This window comes from Xiphophorus hellerii, chromosome 21 (assembly GCF_003331165.1).
Source record: "Xiphophorus hellerii strain 12219 chromosome 21, Xiphophorus_hellerii-4.1, whole genome shotgun sequence".
In the NCBI taxonomy this organism is placed as follows: Eukaryota; Metazoa; Chordata; class Actinopteri; order Cyprinodontiformes; family Poeciliidae; genus Xiphophorus; species Xiphophorus hellerii.
The window spans coordinates 16,992,625-17,012,201 of record NC_045692.1 but is presented as its reverse complement, the minus strand read 5'-3'; the positions used below and the strand labels follow the sequence as shown (position 1 = coordinate 17,012,201).

Genomic DNA, 19,577 nt, shown 5'->3' with positions numbered 1-19,577 from the left:
AACTGGTTTGACCCTGTCCAGAGCAAAGACTAATTGAGAATAAGTAAGCTAAAAATTATGCCCAAAGACTCTTTCAAAGACACACATACTGAGTTTGTCTTAAAGCATTGGTCTCAAACTTCTGACCTGAAGGGACTTTGGCACACCTGGCTTCAATATCAGCTCATTAGCAGTGTTCTGTAAATCTTGACTACATGCTAGTGAGGCTGTTTTACCATTTTATTCAAATGTAAAGGACAATGGACACATCTAAAAGTTACAGGTCTCTGGACTTGGAAGGACTGCAGTTTGAAACCACCGTCATACAGACCAGGAAAAACATGTCTTCACCCGGAAGTACAAAGCTAGCGGACGCTCCAAAGGACTTGTGCAGTTTCAGCGGAAGAGGGCCCTACAACATTGAGTGACAATTTATATATAAAATTTAACACTTTAAATTACATGTATGTAATTTAAATCCACATTGTAACTTCACCTCCACATTCGTACACTACTTTGTGTTGGTCTGACTGCCACATAATCTCAAAATACATTGAAGCTTGAAGACGTATTGTGACAAAATGAATACTATTGCTTTAGACGAAGTACATTACACAAATCATGCAATACAATTAATGCATTTTTGTTCCCTGTAAACATGCTACTCCTTGACGAGGCTCTTTATAATCTGACGAATTAATGTTAAACTTGCCTCTTTTGGAGGAACTCTGTGATTTAAGTTCATCCCGTGAAAGTGTGAGGAGGCTGGGTGTTGGCGGTGGAGGACAGGGCGCACGGAGCGACAGCAGCGCGCTCTTTCCGCCCGTGTGGGAAGGAGAGCGCTGATCAAGAGGCTCTGTGATGCTGAAGGCTAAAATAAACGAGGAGTCACATCATCACCGGCATCGGAATCCGAGAGGCTCCTCCTCTAACCCTGCCGAGTCAAACTTGAAGATTGGCGCTGAGAGCTGAGCAACAAGCAGCTCCTCTCCTCTCCTCTGCTCTGCTCAGCATACACGTGTTAGGCATGCGCGTTTGCGTTCGTCTTGGCCGCAAGTGGGGTGTTTCTCCAAAAAAAAGAGGGTTCTTCATTGCTTTTATGAAGTGATGTAATGGTCGTCAACAATAGCCCCAAAGCTAAAGCAGAAAACCCTCCGGAAAGTCACATGGAGACTCTGGAACACCCGATGCTTCAAGTAAGTTGTTTTAATTTAAAGTAATTTAACTTCCTGCTGTTTTAGTGTTTATCGAAAAACTTTAACAACTCACCTGTCTAATTCCGTTTTTCTTATTGGTGAAAACGTTCTTAAATTAAAATACTCGCGATGTGTCAGATATATTTGTGCAATACATAATTTAAATGATCTATTTGATTGTGTAGTATTATTTCTTAGTAATTTAGTTTGGATCACATTTTCTGTTATTCGTTACTTAAGTTTATTTAGAAAATGTTTAGATTTTTCCAGTGCTTCTTTTCGTCTTCACTATACAGTTTTTTTTTACTTATCTGTATTTAATCAATTCTAGTTTGTTTTTTCACGTCTGTAAAACACACTTGCAATATTTGTTTGTTTGAGAAGTGCAATAAAAACAGAGTCTGATTATCTGACTGGTGGATGTTAAAGGTTCACAACTATTATTTAAAATTCTGGTGTATTTTAGCTGCAGGCTGGGTTACCCCCTGTCTTAATTGATATTCTGAGCAGAAATGCATTTTCCAAACAACAACAAAAAACAGCAAACAAAAAACCAAAAGAGGTCAGCCTATTCAAAAAGTTATTACTGCAATAATTACTTTTTCTAGCCAAATTGCACTGTAAGATTGATCTTAAAATTATTTATTTATTTTCTAAATTTCAACTCTTGCTACTGGTTTGTTCATATGTTTGTGACATTTTTTTTTCCAAATATCTTCAGCTTTAACACAGGTTAGTTGATTACCGGTATATATTATTTTCTTGTTCTCATGATAATGAGCTGAAGTGGGGCTATTGAGGAGCAGTTCTCTGTGTTCTCGTTTTATATGCATATTTAACATGTCCCAGGGGAGTGAGCTAGACTGAAAGGCAAGCTGGAAATAAATGTCTGTTATTCAGTTGCTAATGACAACATATGAGCATTTGCGCTCCAGGCTACTTTTCCTTCATCTTACTGCAGAGAAAGTGGACCACCCACATAATTGCCATCATTCTGTGAAATTGAACGAATGTTACACCTGAGAGAAAACAATTTTATTATTGAGTTAACAGCGATTTGATGGGTTATTTAAAATAGTATGTGTACAACCACATCTGAGGATAAACTCTCAAGCAGTTACCCCTGAAGATGGCATTTTCTATCTCTTATACCCGAGACCTGTTTTTGGTTTGACACTTTTCATTTTGTTGGAGAAATATTTCTTTAATTATGTGTCATTTTGTCTCTTCAGACTCAAGGCAAAGGAGCCAGGAGAAAAGGTCGGTTTAAAGGATCCGACGGCAGCACTTCTTCTGACACTACAACAAACAGCCTTGTTCGGCAGGTAACTAAGGCATTAAGTTTTATTTTAAAACCCTTTTGACATTTTCAGTTTGCATATAGTGGGCACTTTTGATCTGTGTTTTTCCAACACCTGGGGACAAGTTTCCATTATTTTGTACACAAACTTTGTGTTTGTCACCATTAATTAGGTACCAACTTGTTTTCATTCCCACTGAACTGCAAAAACACAGAATGTAAGGCGATGGATGGACTGATATAAGTTTATATATAATAAATCTGCAAATACACATTTTTTTCTCCATAATTCGTTTCCTTGTGTTTATCCAGAGCGGAAATCAGATTCCTTACGTTTCCGGACTGCATAGTAACCCCGCACTTAAGCGTTCAATGAGATGCACTTTGATGTCTTGTATACATTTTCTTTTCCTTTGGAGTCTAACACTTGTGTTTGTGTGTGTGTCTGAGATTTTTGTAAACAAATTGACAGCAAAAGCAATTTAGCTTAAGAGCTCAACCTCAGTCATCATCATCTATCATGGAGAAGATGTGCACAGCAGCGAAAGGCTTCTGTAAACACCTCTGGGTACATTGCGTTGAGTGGAAGTCGCTCATCTTAGCTGCATTCTGGTGTGGCTGAAGCTTCAACTGAGCGGTTTGTTACAAAGCAGACCCTGAGAGGAACATATTTAATGAGCCTGCTCTTTGTTGAGCTGACCTGCAAAGGGACAGGACAGGTCGGGATGAGGATGCACACTGCTGAATAGTTCTGCCTTTTTTGGAGGAAGCATGGGTTGTCTTGTCTTTGGCATGGCGGCGGCAGAGAGACGGGAAGCCGGAGCAGATCAGAACAAAATGGCACCTCCTAGACGGCCATCTGCTTCGTCTCAATGCTTCAGAGAAGCTGCTTAGTAAGAAATTGCTGGATTGTACCACCACCACCCCTGGGAGCTCATTCCCATTCCCACAGTCCTTTTCCTAAATGAGGATTTTCCCTGCAGTCAGAGTAACCTCTTAAGTGGGCAGATATTGGTCATCTCTTTACTTTCTTACACCATCATCTAAAGGAAGATGTGGCTGTCTATTAGCACAGGGATGTGAAGATGAGGTCAGCGAGGACCTTGCATGCTGAACAAAAATATCCTCCTTTACATATTTGCTGCAGGATGATCCCAGAAATAGCAAGCTTTCCCGTAACCTCCCCTCTGTTTGGATGATAATGTAAACACTGTTATTCAGCTGTGGTGGCAGCTCTGACCTTATTCTTCCTTTTATTTGTTGTGAATTATAGTTCTCCTTTTTGTACAAAGAAGAAAACGGTACAAAACTTGCGCCATCTTGAATTGAGTGACACAAATCAGTCTTCTTGTCTTTTTTGAACGGAGATATAACAACTTGCCAGTAATCAAGAGTTTGAAATAATGTTTCTACTTCCTGTCTGACCTTTTATTTCTGCACTTTATAAATGTTTTGGACCTGTAGGTGTCTTCAGAACATCTCATATGCGTCGCTGTTTGATCGATCCCGTACAGCCCCAAGCATCAGCTGCAACTTCCGCTAACTTCTCACGAACAGCTCCTGAAGGACAGAATTACTCATGCTGAGAGACAGAGAGCTGGTTGCGAGAGAGAGGATGAGAGATGCTCCCTGTGGTCATGTCCCGATGCCCTGGGGGAAGTGTGGAGGAGGCTGGGAAGGATGCAGGGCCATGCCAGACATGACTGCTCAGTCGTGGGAGTAGCGGGGTCAGCGTTTAACTAGAGCTCACCGCTCCATTGAGAGGGGAGCAGGGCAACACTGACTCAGATTTGGTAGAAAATGTAAACATCCAGAGGTAAATGGTTTGATATTTTTGTGGAGGTGGATTAGTTTTGCTGTGGAACTGTGTGGTTTGAAGCATCTGCCTGTTTTTAGATGGGCTGAAGGGCTTTAGTCCCTTTTGCAGTGTAGTTTGCTATTTAAATTGAGTCGAGCTTTGGCAATCACTTGTGAAGTGCAAGGTACCAGAATGTAGCCTGCGTGTTACTGGCTTGTCCATCCATTTTTTTAAGGTACCTTGTTTCAGTTCTGTACACTGCACAAATATTTATCATGGACTCATAAGGAAGTTTTGTCTTTATACAGGAAATCTTGAAACCAGCAGGTCCTGGTCCAAATCTGGATCTTATAAAGCAGTCATATCCTCTCCTGGTACTCCAACTTTGATTTTCCCTAAACTGCTTTCAGAACTGACTGTGTGTCTGGTTTGGAATGGCAACATGCACAGGATTTACCTGCTTCTCAATGATTGATCATTGGAGATCGGTACCATAGCTTCCCTGACAAGGACTACGTCGGTGCTGACAGTGGTTGACTCAATTCTTAAGTGCAAGTAAGAGCTAATCAAAGTAATTGTCACCAACTTTACTATAAATGCATACAAAGTTTTTTTTTTTTTTTAATAGGTTCAACAATATAAAGAACCATAGTAGTCTGACTACTACATTTTCCCTCTGGTCGGTAAAATGTTACTAATGGTCTGTTGAAGCTGTGAAACTTATAGAAAGCCTGAAAAGTGACTGTGAGAAGTAAAAGGGCTAAAATTTTGTAATTATTTTGGATATTTCCTGTACATTTAAACTTTCAATCAATTAAAAATATCACCATAATGTTTATTTAGTTCATTAGTGAAGCTTCTATGTCACACAGATTAATTACAGACACACGCCCCCACACCCCTGCCTACACACCCCCACACACCCCTACACACCCCTACACACACAGACAGACAGACAGACAGACATACATACTCTTAAAGTTGTTGTCGGTATGTTTGACTGCATGGACAGGTTCCAAGTCCTACTGGAAAGTAAAATTCACAAGAAAGCTTGTGAGTAGAGGGAAGCATGGCATTCACTAATGTGGCAGATGGTTAGAAACGATAAAACTCAGTAGACATCAGATATGACATGGCCTCCTCTTGACTCTTCCTCCTTGGTTTTGAAGTTTGATTTTCGTATGAAATGCATAATTGACTTTTATCTCATCTTTTCTCTTTCGCCGAGGTAAGACTACTCTAGTGTTGTCTTTGATTAAGGCAAGGATTGTCACATTTGTATGTTCGTAGATAGGTCTGTAAACAGCCAGCTTTTAATTAGTCTTGTGTAATTTTTTGTGAAATTACACTTGCTGGCAAGGATCTGGAAAAACTCTGGCAGTGCCACAAATTAGCGCTACACTACAGCAGTAGTGCCAATTATGCAATATTCAGGGTCTGCAGCTCAAATCCTTAACTGTGTAAGATATACGTAGCTTCACATAGTTGTTGCTCATAAATACTTGAATCCTTATTTGTGATCAACAGTGGAAACTACGATCTACCCCTGTGGCACACAGTCATTTTTCTTTAGCGGGTGAGTCCATTACACATTATACATCTGTAAGCTAATCTATTTTCAGTTTCTACTTTTGTATTAAGCTTCCTGAATCTGATCTAGACTCTCATTATATGCCCCCTCTCTTAAAGCAGAGCTAATAAACCAGACACACAGAAACGGAGAGCAAAACAAACAAAATCCAAATAGATACTTTGCTGTACTGTGAGCTATTAGGTTGTTGCCATTTGCAGTGATTAAGAAAATGACTGACCTTTTAAAGCAGAAAAATGTTGTCATGTCAGCCTTTTTGTAGGCTATATTTATCTCTATTTATTTACTTCTATCTTAAGATGTCAGTTTGTCTGCGCTCAACAGATCAGTTTATAAATATAAAAGTATCATTCAGACCTTATATTTATCAATAAATCATATGCTGTGATCTTTTTAGTTTACACCATAAGTAGAAGTAGCAATCTCATGTTGATTTTATTTGATTAATTCTCTAAAATACTCCCTTCTCACCCCTATGCCTCTCCAGAAGCATAGCAACCCCCTCCCCAACAGAACAAGCAGCTATTGAGAAGCTTTAGACAGTATGAAAGAGGATACAGAAACACAGTTCAATCAGTGATTTTTATGTAACTGAGCATTACGTCATAATTAACCTCTTGTTTCTTCCCACACTTATGTAGATGTAAATGATTGCTTCAAGTTGCCCACTTCCACTTTCTGCTGCCCGCCTCCTGCTTCTTTCACTCCATCATTTTACAAACATCTCAGGATTCCATCTACAGCATTACTGGGTTGTAATTTTACTTATTGTACCACATTTAGCAATAAACGTTGTTCAAACTTTTTTATTCTTTCTTTATGCGCTTCTCTCTATTTTCTGGACTGTGTTAACTCCAAATGGTAATTTATATTCTGTGATTAGAAGTTAATTTCTCTCACCAAAATCTTTGTGGATTTTAGAACAGAAGTGAGACGTCTTGAAGATGCTGTGGACACTTTTATCATTTCTCACAGTGGCACAAGACTGACATCTAGTGGTAAAATATATCATTGCTAGTATATAATCTGAATATTGTCGAACACCTTAAAATGTGAATGAAACCTACATTGCATAACCTGTTCAGAATCGTACCTCTGTATATAAGATGTCATACCATTTCTTTTGGTTTCTTGACTCATGTTGTTGATGCGATGTAATAGGATTTCATGTTCTTGTAATGCTTTGTGCAAGCTTACTTGTGGAGTATACAGTTAGTCTTTATCAGTTAAAAAAAATCTTGATTCACTTTTTAAAACGTTAATCAACTTTTTAAAGTTGATTAAAGCTCTCTATATTTTTTTGGTTCTTCTTTTTATTGAATTTTTTGCACAGTGATACAAATTTGTGTTTATTTTTTGTAGGATCTACATCATCTTGCATTTTTTCCAGTGTTACCACACAGAGCCTACACCCATCTTCAGTTTCGTCTGGGTTGCAAAGGGCTCTGTTAGAGTTTGGCTTCCTGCACTGCTGGGCAAGAGCCAGCAGCTTGGCTAATGCAGCTTAGTCCTCCAGCAGTTCAGCATCTGGATCGGGAAAGAGTGCTGTGAGTTAGAGGAACTCACTGTGGTTAGCTGCTGATTGTATTCCTAGGTTTTGTGCTTACAGTTTTATGTCCAAATCAGTTACTTTCAAAAAGACCTTTGTGGAAGTTTACTGTGAAATATCAGTTATACAAAGAGCAATTTTAAATATTATTTGGAAGCAGTTTCATAATATGACAAATTTGTAGTCTCTACAATATATTTGTATTGAAAATGGCTCATCTTTAAATGAAACAGGAATTTTTTAACCAGTTTGAGATAAATTCAATTATTTACTAGTCTAAAACCTATTAGCTGGTTGTTAGGTTACTGCAGAGCTCCTATCTTTGGTACAAATGTAACAGGAGGAGAATCATTGAAGATTTGTTAATATCTAGGGAGCTCTTAAGTCTCTGTGACCTAAAGCAAACATGTTTGATCCAAAAGTGTCTCATAGGAAGGGGAAGCTAAACATAGTTTAGAGGGCAAAAGTTTAATCTAATGAAACTCTGAAGTAAATGCTAAGAGAGTTTTGTTTATTTTCATAAAACTTTTAAAAAACTGGGATAGTGGCCATTTTTATCTTTTGTTTTCATCCAGAAAAATCCCCCGAGGGAAATGCTGACCTTCTTTCTTGTTTGCCTGATATGTGTCAGTCAGAGGAAAGAGGATGTGGGGAACACTATGAAACAATCAGTTTAACTTAACTGTTGCAAAGATAAAAGAGCACAAACATTAATTACATTTTATAGTGAAAACCTAATACTGTAACTTTTTTTTTTTTACCTAAATGCAGGAATGCACTTGTGTAGTTGACTACATAAGGTAAGATTTTATTGTTGAATTGAATTATGCAGGAATGTTTTGACGTTGGTGTTCAGAGGTTTGTGGAAGAGATCAATGCCGATGGAGATCAGAGTTATGGTATGTGAATAATTCTGTGGTATTCCAGTTGTGATGCTTAGATGCTGTGATTGGCTTTAGATTCACAGGTAGCCGATGTAGGTGATGAACAGCTGAGCTCGGATGAGTGTCTGATCCGTGCTAACTTGAACTTTGTCGCAAATCTTCGTTGGTGTTTTATAGGCGAGGGTGAACTTCCCATGCAGGTTTTGCTATTGCATCCTGAAGAAGCTATTTGGAAATCCAATGAAGGCCAACAGGATGAATTTTCTACAATACAGCAAGACACAAAGTCAGTCACAGGAGGACACTTGCAGCATAGTGACTAACGTTGGATGACTTCAACGAAGTTGGACAATCTGGCAACGCTGAGAAGTCATGCTGGTCCTCTAAGCTTGTTGCCTGACGTAGTGATTGGAAACACTTGAGAGTGGAGCACAGCAGTAACAACCCCACTCTTATGAGGAATTAGCAGCACAGGGAAAGGAGGGAGACACCGGAGTAGAGGACAGCGTAGGAAAACAAAATCGCTTAATCACTTTATGGCAGAAATTAACAGATTTTTAGTACGTAGAGCAAAAGTGAGCGTGAGAGAAATCTATTGGAAACACAACAGGTTATTAAAAGAATTTTGATTTGGGTTTTTTTCAAAGTAGTCCTTTTATAAGGCACTCAAAACTTGTTTGAAATGTGTAATGACCAACTTTGTTGGGCTTAGTATAAAGTTTGTAGACTGCTGTTAGACCATTGAGGCAGCTTTAGCATTTTATGAAGGATTTTTAAGGGCTTGGGACTTGCTTAACTAAGCTTAATTTGCCTAATCTACTCAGTATAATAGATGTTGGGAAGGAAAAAATGGCACTCTTTGAAGTTTAACTTGCTGAAGGTCTTGTTGGAACTTGCTATGTTTCCTTAAGCTAAATCAACCTAAAAGGAATGTTTATTTACTACTGTCCAGTTTGTAAAGTTTCATATATTGTTTTTAACAATGTTTTTTTAAGGGTTCAGTCTTTAACTTGTCAAAATCTCCATCAAAATGAGAAATCCAGTAAGATCAAGATTTTTGGAATTTGCCAGTATTCTGCCACTTCATGTTGTCATAGAAAACAGTGGAGTTGCTGGTTCAAACCACTGCTCCATTCATCATTACTGTTGTGTCCTTGTGCAAGACACTTCACCTGCCCTGAAGGCTGGTGGTGGTTAATTCAATGGTAGCCTCACTTCCGTCAGTCTGCCCCAGAGTAACTGTGGCTACCTTGTAGCTCTCCACCTAATGGGTGAATGACCGATCGTATTGAAGTGCTAAACAAGTGTGGGCTATTACAATTTATCAAAACATTTCAAACAAGCTACTAGAAAAAACAAAGTCCATGAAAAACATGTTATGCATAGGAAAGCTGAACCTCTCGCACTGATCCATACCAAGCATGTTTAATTACGTCCATGTGGTGTTTTTAATCAGAAAATGAAGTAATTTAATTAACTTGTTTCCATGTATTAAAAACCTGCTCCTGCTGCCTGAGTGATTAATTGATGCTGTCATGATTGTACAGAGAGAAATAAACACATCTTAACTGTTTTATTACTACCATGATTAGACTGAGTTTGTTTATTGTATGTAATGAGCAAAACCCAAAGCAGGAGTAAATGCATCCTTTAAGTTCTAAAAAAAATGTAATTGTGACTAAAATGAAAGCTTTTTTTTCTGTGATGTTGCTCTCCAGAATTCTTATTGGCACCACTTGCTGAGTGATGATTATGTCTTAACAGTTAAGGGCTCTGACAGGTTAGCTGATATAATGCTCCCCTCTCACTGTAAGGTCTGCAGTTCTGTTTATAATGACGCCTTTTCATCACAGCAGACGCATGTCAGCCCATGAAATATTGGCTGCAGGAAGCTTTGGCCCTGATGAACGATGTTGCCAGGTTTTTGTTAGATTCGGTGTTCGTCAGGCCTGGAGAAATATATAGATACTGATATACTGTCATGGATGAGCACAAACTGTCACGGTGTGCGTTTTGTTCACTGATGTCGGAGCAGAAATTCTCATAAGAAAAGAAATACCCAGATTTAAGAGAGAGAGAGAGAAATTATTTTACTTGTTTTTATTTTCTTTGGCAAAAACCACAACCTATATTATTAATGAGGAAAACTGAGTTGAGCTCAAATCACAATCACATCGCAGCCTAATTCACAAATTTTTGTTTTGTACTAGAGACAACAAAACATTTTTAGTTGACCTTTTTTTTTAATACGCCTGGAAAGATTTAACACAGATATTCACATTAAGCAGTGTATTTGATTAAAAAAGATTATTTTAACATCCCTTCAAATTCCAATTGCAAAAACTGGAGTACCAAGAGATAATCCAATCATGAACGGGAAGAAAAGGCTCTTGTCCAAGTTTAGAATCCAGGACCTTCTTGCTGCAAAAGCCAGAAGCGCTCACAGCTGAACATTTTCAGTAGCTGTGCTCTGAATTTTGATCGCTTGTCTTTTTTAAGTTCCAGTTTATATGGCAATGCCACCTGCTGGCCCTGGATGAGTGCCGCATTATTATTAGGAAGCCGTTTATTCTTGTCTGAATGGAGATTGTTGCTTGAACTTTAGATCAGTTTAAATAAAAAGTAGACTGTTTCAAACAGTAAATTCTGAAAAATAGCAGCAAAAAGCCTGCTCTCAAGCTACCTTTTTATAGTGAACATCAGATTGTGTGATGAAACAGAGAATGGAGATCATCACCACAACAATTGACATGTCCATGATCAAGTGTGAAGTAACTGTTTTCAGACTAATATAAAATTTTAACTTTTCTTTTTTTCTGCATATAATTAATTTACCATATCTGCCTTGTTTAAATGTTGTTTCAAAAGCATTTATTATTTATTTTTAATTAATAGTTGGACTAGGATGTACCGACCAGATATTTGCTAAATTAAATTTTAGCCACTTACACAAGAAAATGTGAAACAATTATTCAAATAGTCTTTTCCAGCTTTCATACTCTGAGTGATTATTAATTATTTACTGAATGTTTATAAAAGAGCAGTTGCTGTAACACCAGAATTTACTAATATGGCAGCCACCTCTAAAACTCTCCAGTAATATGAAGCAATTTCTGCTAGCAGGTGAATTACATTTTTTGTTAGAAAAGAGACTGGGTTGTTGTTCTGCTCATGATCAAAGTTAATTTAAGACTAGCTCCTGATTCAAATTTATGAGATGATTTATTTATGGAAAGATTTAGCATCTCATGAAAGATGCATCTTATTGAAAGTATATGTAGACAAAAGTCTCCTACAATTGAAATTTGTTGTTGTGATGTGGCAAATGGGATCAATTTTAAGGGGGCAGGAATAATTTAGCAGAGCACTGTATGTCTTCAAGCCCTGAAACAAGGAGAGAATGAATGATTTTTGTCTATCACCAACTAACCAATAGAAAGTCCTTCGTTTGGGAGGAAAGACAAGAGTGTGTGTTATTAAAACAGTGCTGCTACAGTCACAACTGAAGTGTGCAAATGACTTCCCTCTGGTGCATAAGCATAGATGGGCTGCGGCTCTGCTCTCTTTTGCTTCTTTGTAACATCAAGGCAGAGTCCAGCCTTTTAAGCCAGCATGTCTCGTCTCAGTCTGCCCCCATCATCCACACCTGAATGCATGAAAGCTGTTGCATTGCAAATGAGAACCGAGTGATGACGCAGGCGCTATCGGGACAAAAAAGTAACTTCACAAAGCCAGTGTGTGTATGTTGTGAACCAGTGAGGCGTAGTGACTCGTACATTGGTCTATCGAGGACACTTGGAACTCCACCTCCATCCCCCTTGCTGCTGAGAAGAAACTTGTGTGCAATGAGTGGGTCAAAATCTACTTGCAGCTAAAACAACGTGCCAGCCTGTGACTGCCACAGCACAGCAGCGCTGCAGAGAATTTGGCAGCACAAAAGATGTGCTGGAGCGTGGACAGATTCTGGCTTGGGGTAAACAGTTTAGGCGTGCAACTCGCTGGCGGACGGCGGTAGCCCTGCTGCAACAGTCTGGAGATGGGTCGGCAGGGGAGGATCACAATCTGACTTTCTGAATCATCCGAACTAGGGGGGGAGAGGGTGAGGGGATTAGTGAGTAGGACAGTCCTGTACTCTCTTGTCTCACTCCTGCAGTGTATGTCCTTGGCATTTGTGTGTGTTTTGGTGGTCCGCTACGCTGTGGATCAAGTCTGCACGCATGGATCTAGGCTGAGTGTTTAAAACGCCTCTGCCTGATGGGGAGTCTGTGAGACGGCCACCCATTCCTCCCCTCCCTGGTCCCCTTCATGCCGTGCTGTGGGCTGGGCCATCGCCGGAGAGCAGAGCTTCCATATGTGAGTTTGATGCTCTGATCCTGATTTATCACAGGGGCGCGAGGAAAGAATAAAAACACGATGAAGGCAAAAGTGGGCATCCTGTGCAAATTAATAATCTGTTTTCTTTCAAATAACAGTAACATAAGGTTTGCTGTGTGAATAATTCATTGAAGAACATGCTTCAAAGCACCAGCTTTCCTTCTTGATTTAATCACTGCTCTGCGATTTTTAGATTGTATTTTGATAGAGTCCAAAATGCTGCATCATTTAGTCGAGTTTCTTTTTTTTTCCACTTGCTGTATGCTGAAAGTTTCCAGCATCCAGCCAGACATCATAAATGTTTTATTCTGTATTTATTCTAGGCTTTGCACGGAGAACTGAGATAGTGACATGTTTGAACACAATGGCTTCATATTTAATTATTACAGAGACGAGCTCAGTTGACACTGTCACTTTATTGGCCACTGCTGGTTTATTGTTATTTGTTTTGCTGGTGTCTATAATTAGAAATGTCATATGGCAATTTGTTCCAAACAGTCATTCTATAGAGATGTATACGCTTAAATCACTCTATCATTTTAGTAGATTCTCTAAGTGCTTTAACTTGTATTCTCTGTGGAGAGAGATATTTTCTGCTTCTGTTCTCTAAATTGGAGCGGTAGATGATTTTCACCCAATGCTTTTCGACTGCAGAGAAGAATTATTCACACTGGTTGAGTTCACCACTAGATGGCGTCGTTATGCTTTTTAACTTATACTCGCATGAAAGCAAGTGTGCGCAGTGCAAAGGCATTAACAAAACTATTGTACACAGACATAATGTCCTAACATTATTGAGACAATGATTACATTTTAATAATGCTGAATTTTCTTAACATATTGCCTAACATGAGTCATTTCAACATTGGAGACAGTAGTTCTTTGAGTACAGGAACACTGTGTTCCCATCACATAAAACAGGCTTAAACTGGGATAACAACGTGCACATGGATTCATACTTGGTTTTTAATTGTGGTGTTTTGTTCAGTTTTATTCTACACCTGGCTTTGGGATTTGAAGTGTTGGAAAGGCATAATAGACTTTAAAAGGCTTTAAATGTAATGGTGCTATTACTGCTGTTCAGTGTTTTTACTATGAACATGTAATCTGCTTTAATCAATGAAAATGCTAATAATTACATTCTTTGATGCACTTAAGATGTTAATATAAATGTAACTTCCTGACCAGTTCAGGATAAAAAGTAAGGATGGAGATTTTTTTTCCCTCACAACTGATCACTTATTTCTGTCCTGCAAATAGCATTAAAGTTAACGAAATTAATGCTATAAACACTTGAAACCAGATGAGAAATGGAGTTGAGACAGTCCCTCGAATCACATCTTAAAATGTATGATTTGGGTCAAATGTTTTGGATATTCTTCCACAAGCTTATTAACAATTGTTTTTTCAAGAATTTTTGTCCACTTCTGATAATTCTAGTATGGCTGGGTCAAGTTTGTGGGCTGTCTTTCTATGCCCACAAACTCTCTATGGATTCAGGACTTGATAGCCATTCCAAAACATTGATTTATTGTCTTCAAGCCACTTCAAATCTAATTTGGCTGTCTGATTAGGGTTATTGTCCATTTGGAAGACTTAAATGTTCCCAAGTTTGAATTCCCTGACATATCCCCTTGAAACTGTATTTTAAACAGCATTATCATAGTTTTATTTTTCTAAAGTAGTAGTGATTTCTTCCTTTCTGAGTGAATTTTCAATCCATATTTGTAAAACTTGTGTCACTGTGAATAATGACTCTCCTTTACTTCTGTCAGCACCTCAACAGTGTCTTCAAATTTATTTCTGGAGTGTACTTCTCCTCTAACCCAGTCTGAGCTGTTTCAAAAGAAAAAAATGACAAACTATTCAAAGACCCACAGTCTGGTCACATTGCTTGGATTTATGTGATACAACGTTTACTGTACGACTGAGCAAGCTTTAATTTAACAGATGAGTGGATTGTTCCTTGACCATATCTTGAAACACTACTAAAGAATTTTAAAGTGCATGACTAAGGGGTTTGCATGAAAACAAGCTTTTGCTGTGGCTGAGGGTCTCTACCAGCATGTGTTTGTTTGATGACTGGGCAGAAAAGAACCATGAAGAAATTAATATAATGAGCTGGAGTATTGGCTAGGGGAACTGCGTGGCTGAACTTCAGAGGACTCCTGCTGCTGTGACGCAGCTCTCAGTCTATGACACCCTTCTCACGTTTCCAATATGGGGCACCTAACCGCTGTTTTACATCTGAAATGGGGCAGAACACAATTCTGCTCTGGATGGAATGTGGAGCACAGAGACCCTGCCGGATGAGAATCTGTCTAAAAGACTCGGTAGCCAATTCCAGACACTCATCATGGAAAGTCAGCTAATTGAAGACAGCAGGCCTGCTTCGTTCCCCAATTTGTATTCAAGGTTCTCCTGCTTACCATGAAGCAGCAGCAGAAACAGGATCAGGTTATGAGATCTCAGGAAAATCTGCTCAGATTAATTGGATCCAGCGGTCGGTCTCAGAGCCCTGCCATTGTTTTGCGTTTTTTTTTTTTTTTAAATGCACCCTCCCCCTATTCATGGTCATCACTGACATTAATAGGTAAGAGATAGCGTGAACCATGGACTTCATCATCAGACAATATTTTAGTCTCTACCAGCTCATTTGACACATTCCGTAATATAACACTTTCTGACACAACGTGTCAGCAAACTCAGGTTTGCTGCGTTATAACTCAGCAAACCTGAGTTATTAGTAAGTAGGTAGTGTAATTCTTCCCAGACTGTTTTTTTTTTTGTTGAGCTTTCATGGTAAAAGTGTATGCTGGAATTCCTATTTTTTTCTGCTACTGGGAAGCACGCCCAGTGAGGTGAGTCCAGCCAGCACAGAGTTTACTGCAGCAGGGTTTCCTTGGCAGCAGCTACACGTTCTTTCACTTTTCCAGAGCATGTAGAAATTTCCGGAAACCGAGCGACTAATTGGTCACAAAGGCCCCTCAGGAATGTCTCAGATTTTTTTTTTTTTTTCATTTCCATTGCATAATGTATCTCGTCATCGGAATGGAAAGTGTGATATATATCTGTGGAGGTATTTGCAGCGTATAGCTCGATTCCAGCCTGGAAACACTGATGTCAACGAGATCTTGCGTAGAGACTTACAGTGCTGCAGTTACGACTGTCTGAGTTTTATACCGCTCACTGGTCTGGAAAAAGTGAAATAATGGCTGGAAAGCTTTACATTTTTCTTAATATATCTTAAAATCAATTTAAAGCACTCAAATGATTATTAATGGTTTTTAAAGATGTTTTATATAGTTAATTTTAACTGTATATTAGAGTTTAATCTAATCAATATGCAATTTCTATAACAGTGTGCTAAATGTTGTTGCTCTCTTTGTTTCTTTCATATTTTCCTTCATTTTCTACAAAGACATGTTTGTCAGGTTTATCCTAACAAACATTATTTTAGCCCAAGGTATGAGTGAGAATGGTTGTCACTTTTAGTCCACAGGTTTGGCCTTTAACCAAATAGATGATTGACCTATGTCCAGAGTTAACACCCACCTGTGCCAGCTGAGAATTCATGTTAGTAACTTTAACATGCTATAAACCTAGATGAACTAAACAAAGAAATAGAACAATGGACTATGGAGGAATTGGTAACTTTTTGTGAGACAAATTGCAAAATGTAGAGCAATGGTAACTGTGTGTGATGATATGTTGCTACATATACAGCAATTTGCCATGTGTGTCTGCCTCCCATAATGTGCTATGTTTGCAGCTATCAGAGAAAAGCAGCTGCTCTGAGGGTTGGAGTGCTGTCATCTTTTTTTTGTGAGGCTTGTAGTTTCTGGCACAGCCTGCTTAGAAATTCCATCTTTAGGTGTCGTCACATTATATAACAACACTACACATGTCTTTAGAGGGAAATGTCTCAGTATGTCCTCTGGTGTTTGCTAAGCTGTGGTGTTTGCTATTTTTTCCCCTCCCCTTTTTGATTAAAGACTAATTTATGCTTTATTTTTTAAAACCATACAAACACAGCTACCCTCATTCCTAATTTTTTTTTTTCCAGTTCATTTTCGGTCTTAAGTAACTGCTGCCAAATTTGCTGGCTTTAACCTCCCAACATGATGAAATCTGTGTAAAAGCATGTAGTTTTGCTGACTTTAGACTATTAGAGCTCACACCTCTGGCAAGGATGCCCAAACTGAACATCACTGGAAACAGGAGCAGATGTTTGTTGAGGCCAATTAACAACATTGAGAAGAAGACAACCTTGTGCACCGGAGGGGGGTTGCTGGCTAATATGCATGCTATAAAATTAATTAGATTTACAGACATGGATCACGAGCTGTGCTTGGCCTTGATTAACTGAGATATTTTGGGGGTTTTTGCATGCTATTTTTAGTCTTTTCTGATTTTAATGAACTGTGTTTCATCGTCATTTAGGTAATATTTTCCCCACACAAACTGTAACATTAAACATGACTTTTAATTGGATGTGAAGTGTTCCTTTGTAAAAAGTTAAATCTCCTTTCTTTGTTCTAATTTTACTGAGTAGGTAATTAACAAATTACCATATTATTAGCCACATGTACTCAGTCTTGCAGTCATTAGTTGTATTAAGGTAATTATTGGAGTATAAAGTCAAGTCAGTAATGTGTACTACACCCAAGCGTTCTTCCATGACTAACAAAACATTCAAAATGTCTTCCAGAGATCCTTGCAACATGTCAAGGAATATTTGTCCAATAACCAAAACTATGGACTGAAATTGAGTTTCCTGACACATGTTCATACTTTGTTTCAATGGCTATAAAACTTTCAGTCAAGCCTGAAGGCAATTAAAAGTCTGGGGACTTGGATGTACTGGAATGCTATATCAGAGATATATCAGCATATTTCAGGCAAGAAGAAGCAGACATTTTGTTTTTGACAAGCAATTCCCTGTTCAAATTTTAAGCACCAACATAATCTTCATCTTATAATCCACTGCAAAGGCCACAAGGCTTATCTGAGTACTGTTGAATGAGAGATTTTTAGTAAAAAATGAATGCTATATTTTCTCCGACACAGTGTGATAAGAGAGAGAGATAATTTTACTCTCCAGTGTACGAGCCAACAAGCTAAATGCATCCACAAAGCTGATTAGAGATGCACCAATTAGCTAGCGACTGGAAGTGGTCAGTTGTCTTCTTTTCCTTCTTGGTGATCTATAGCTCAACTGCTGGAAAATGGGAGGAAAATATCGTCCAATAAATGCCTCAGAACTAATAACTCATGTTCAGTCTGTACACACACATTACTCGATATCCATCCATCCATCCATTTTCTGTTCACCCTTGTCCCTAATGGGGTCGGGAGGGTTGCTGGTGCCTATCTCCATCTATGTTCCAGGCGGGAGGCGGGGTACACCCTGGACAGGTCGCCAGTCTGTCGCAGGGCAACACGAAGACATACAGAACAAACAACCATACACACACACACCCCTAGGGAGAATTTAACCAATTAACCTAACAGTCATGTTTTTGGACTGTGGGAGGAAGCCGGAGTACCCGGAGAGAACCCACGCATGCACAGGGAGAACATGCAAACTCCATGCAGAAAGACCCCGGCCGGGAATCGAACCCAGGACCTTCTTGCTGCAAGGCAACAGTGCTACCAACTGCGCCACTGTGCAGCCCTAACTCGATAGCATGCACTAAATAAATACACAACATTGATAAATATCTCATTATTAATTTCTGAAATTTGCTATTTGTGTTGGATTCAAAACTACTAACTGTCTAAGAAGCTGCAGCACATTTTCTCCTATGTTATATCATATTCAGGAAAAGAATTGGAATCTGCAGCTCAGATCTCTGAGAAAATTGGATCAACTACAAAATGTCTTAATTGTTGCAGACTACATCAAACTAAATAAGTTAATAAAGGCATTAGAGTTGCACAAAATGTTAAAAAAAACTTTCATAAAAGAGAGTGAATAAACAGTCCGTCCTGTCTGAAATTCACCAATGTTTTGAAAATCTACTTTTACCCCCGAAAAACTGCAGCTACAAAGTGGATTATCAAATTCATATTTATAATCCTGGATTTACATTTGCCAAACAAATGAACGATTTAGCTGGTTCCTTCCTATTTACTTATTTAAGTATGCAGCTTGAACAATCCACAACTAATATTATTGTTACTCGGTGAGACAGTAGCATAATGCCATTATAAGAGCAATGGCATGACCTCAATATCTTGATGAAGTCCTTTTTTTGCAGGTAATGTTACATCAAATATACATAAAAACTGATTTAAAATAAAATGCATTAACTCCAGATAGATGTTGTTTTGTTGTATAGGACATTAACCATTTTTGCAGATGCTGATCAATTCCAGCCAAGTTTAGCTTTTAAAATAAAATAAAATCAAACTGTGTAGCTCTTTTAGTGTAAGTGACAGGGGAAGCTGTAACAAAGTGAGTGAAGCAGGAATCCAGAGGGGTTAAGATCAAAGTCTCATTTATTCCTTGTGGTTCATAAAAGAGAGGATTTAATATAATAAAAGCTATTATAAAAGACATCAAAGGCAGAGCTGCCTAGCTTTTTTCTTAATATCTGTCCCGGTATTTGTCTCTTAGCAAAAGGGCACCATGACAACAGATAGTAGTCAGGTGACAAAATGCACCCCTGGGAGAGTAAGAGCAGAAAATACTGGACCGTAATGAGTGGAAAAGGAAACTACAGTAGACTCCAATTTGAATTTTTTTTTGTTTCTTGTTTATGTACTCACTGATATCTGTCTTGTGTACTTGACAATGGAGAGCTCTGTTCTCTCCTCCAGAGAGTCACCGTCTTCATCCTAATACTTCTATAAGCTCACCCTCGGGAGCTGGCCACGGCAATCTGCTCTGCGATTGGGCAC

At 38.7% G+C, this 19,577-nt stretch overlaps 1 protein-coding gene across 5 annotated transcripts in view; it reads left to right on the top strand.

Moving 5' to 3' along the window:
• Positions 1–844: 844 nt before the first annotated feature.
• Positions 845–19,577, top strand: part of cacnb2a (calcium channel, voltage-dependent, beta 2a) — a 69,887-nt gene continuing 51,154 nt past the window's right edge. Inside the window, exons 1-2 of one of the 5 annotated variants that reach the window (XM_032551574.1) lie at positions 845–1,175; positions 2,408–2,500. In XM_032551574.1, the coding sequence (XP_032407465.1) occupies positions 1,092–1,175; positions 2,408–2,500 (177 nt within the window). In that variant the 5' untranslated portion in view covers positions 845–1,091. Of the gene's footprint in view, positions 1,176–2,407; positions 2,501–12,423; positions 12,651–19,577 lie in introns of those variants that run through there. The other 4 variants (XM_032551575.1, XM_032551578.1, XM_032551579.1 and 1 more) reach the window with 4 other exon arrangements.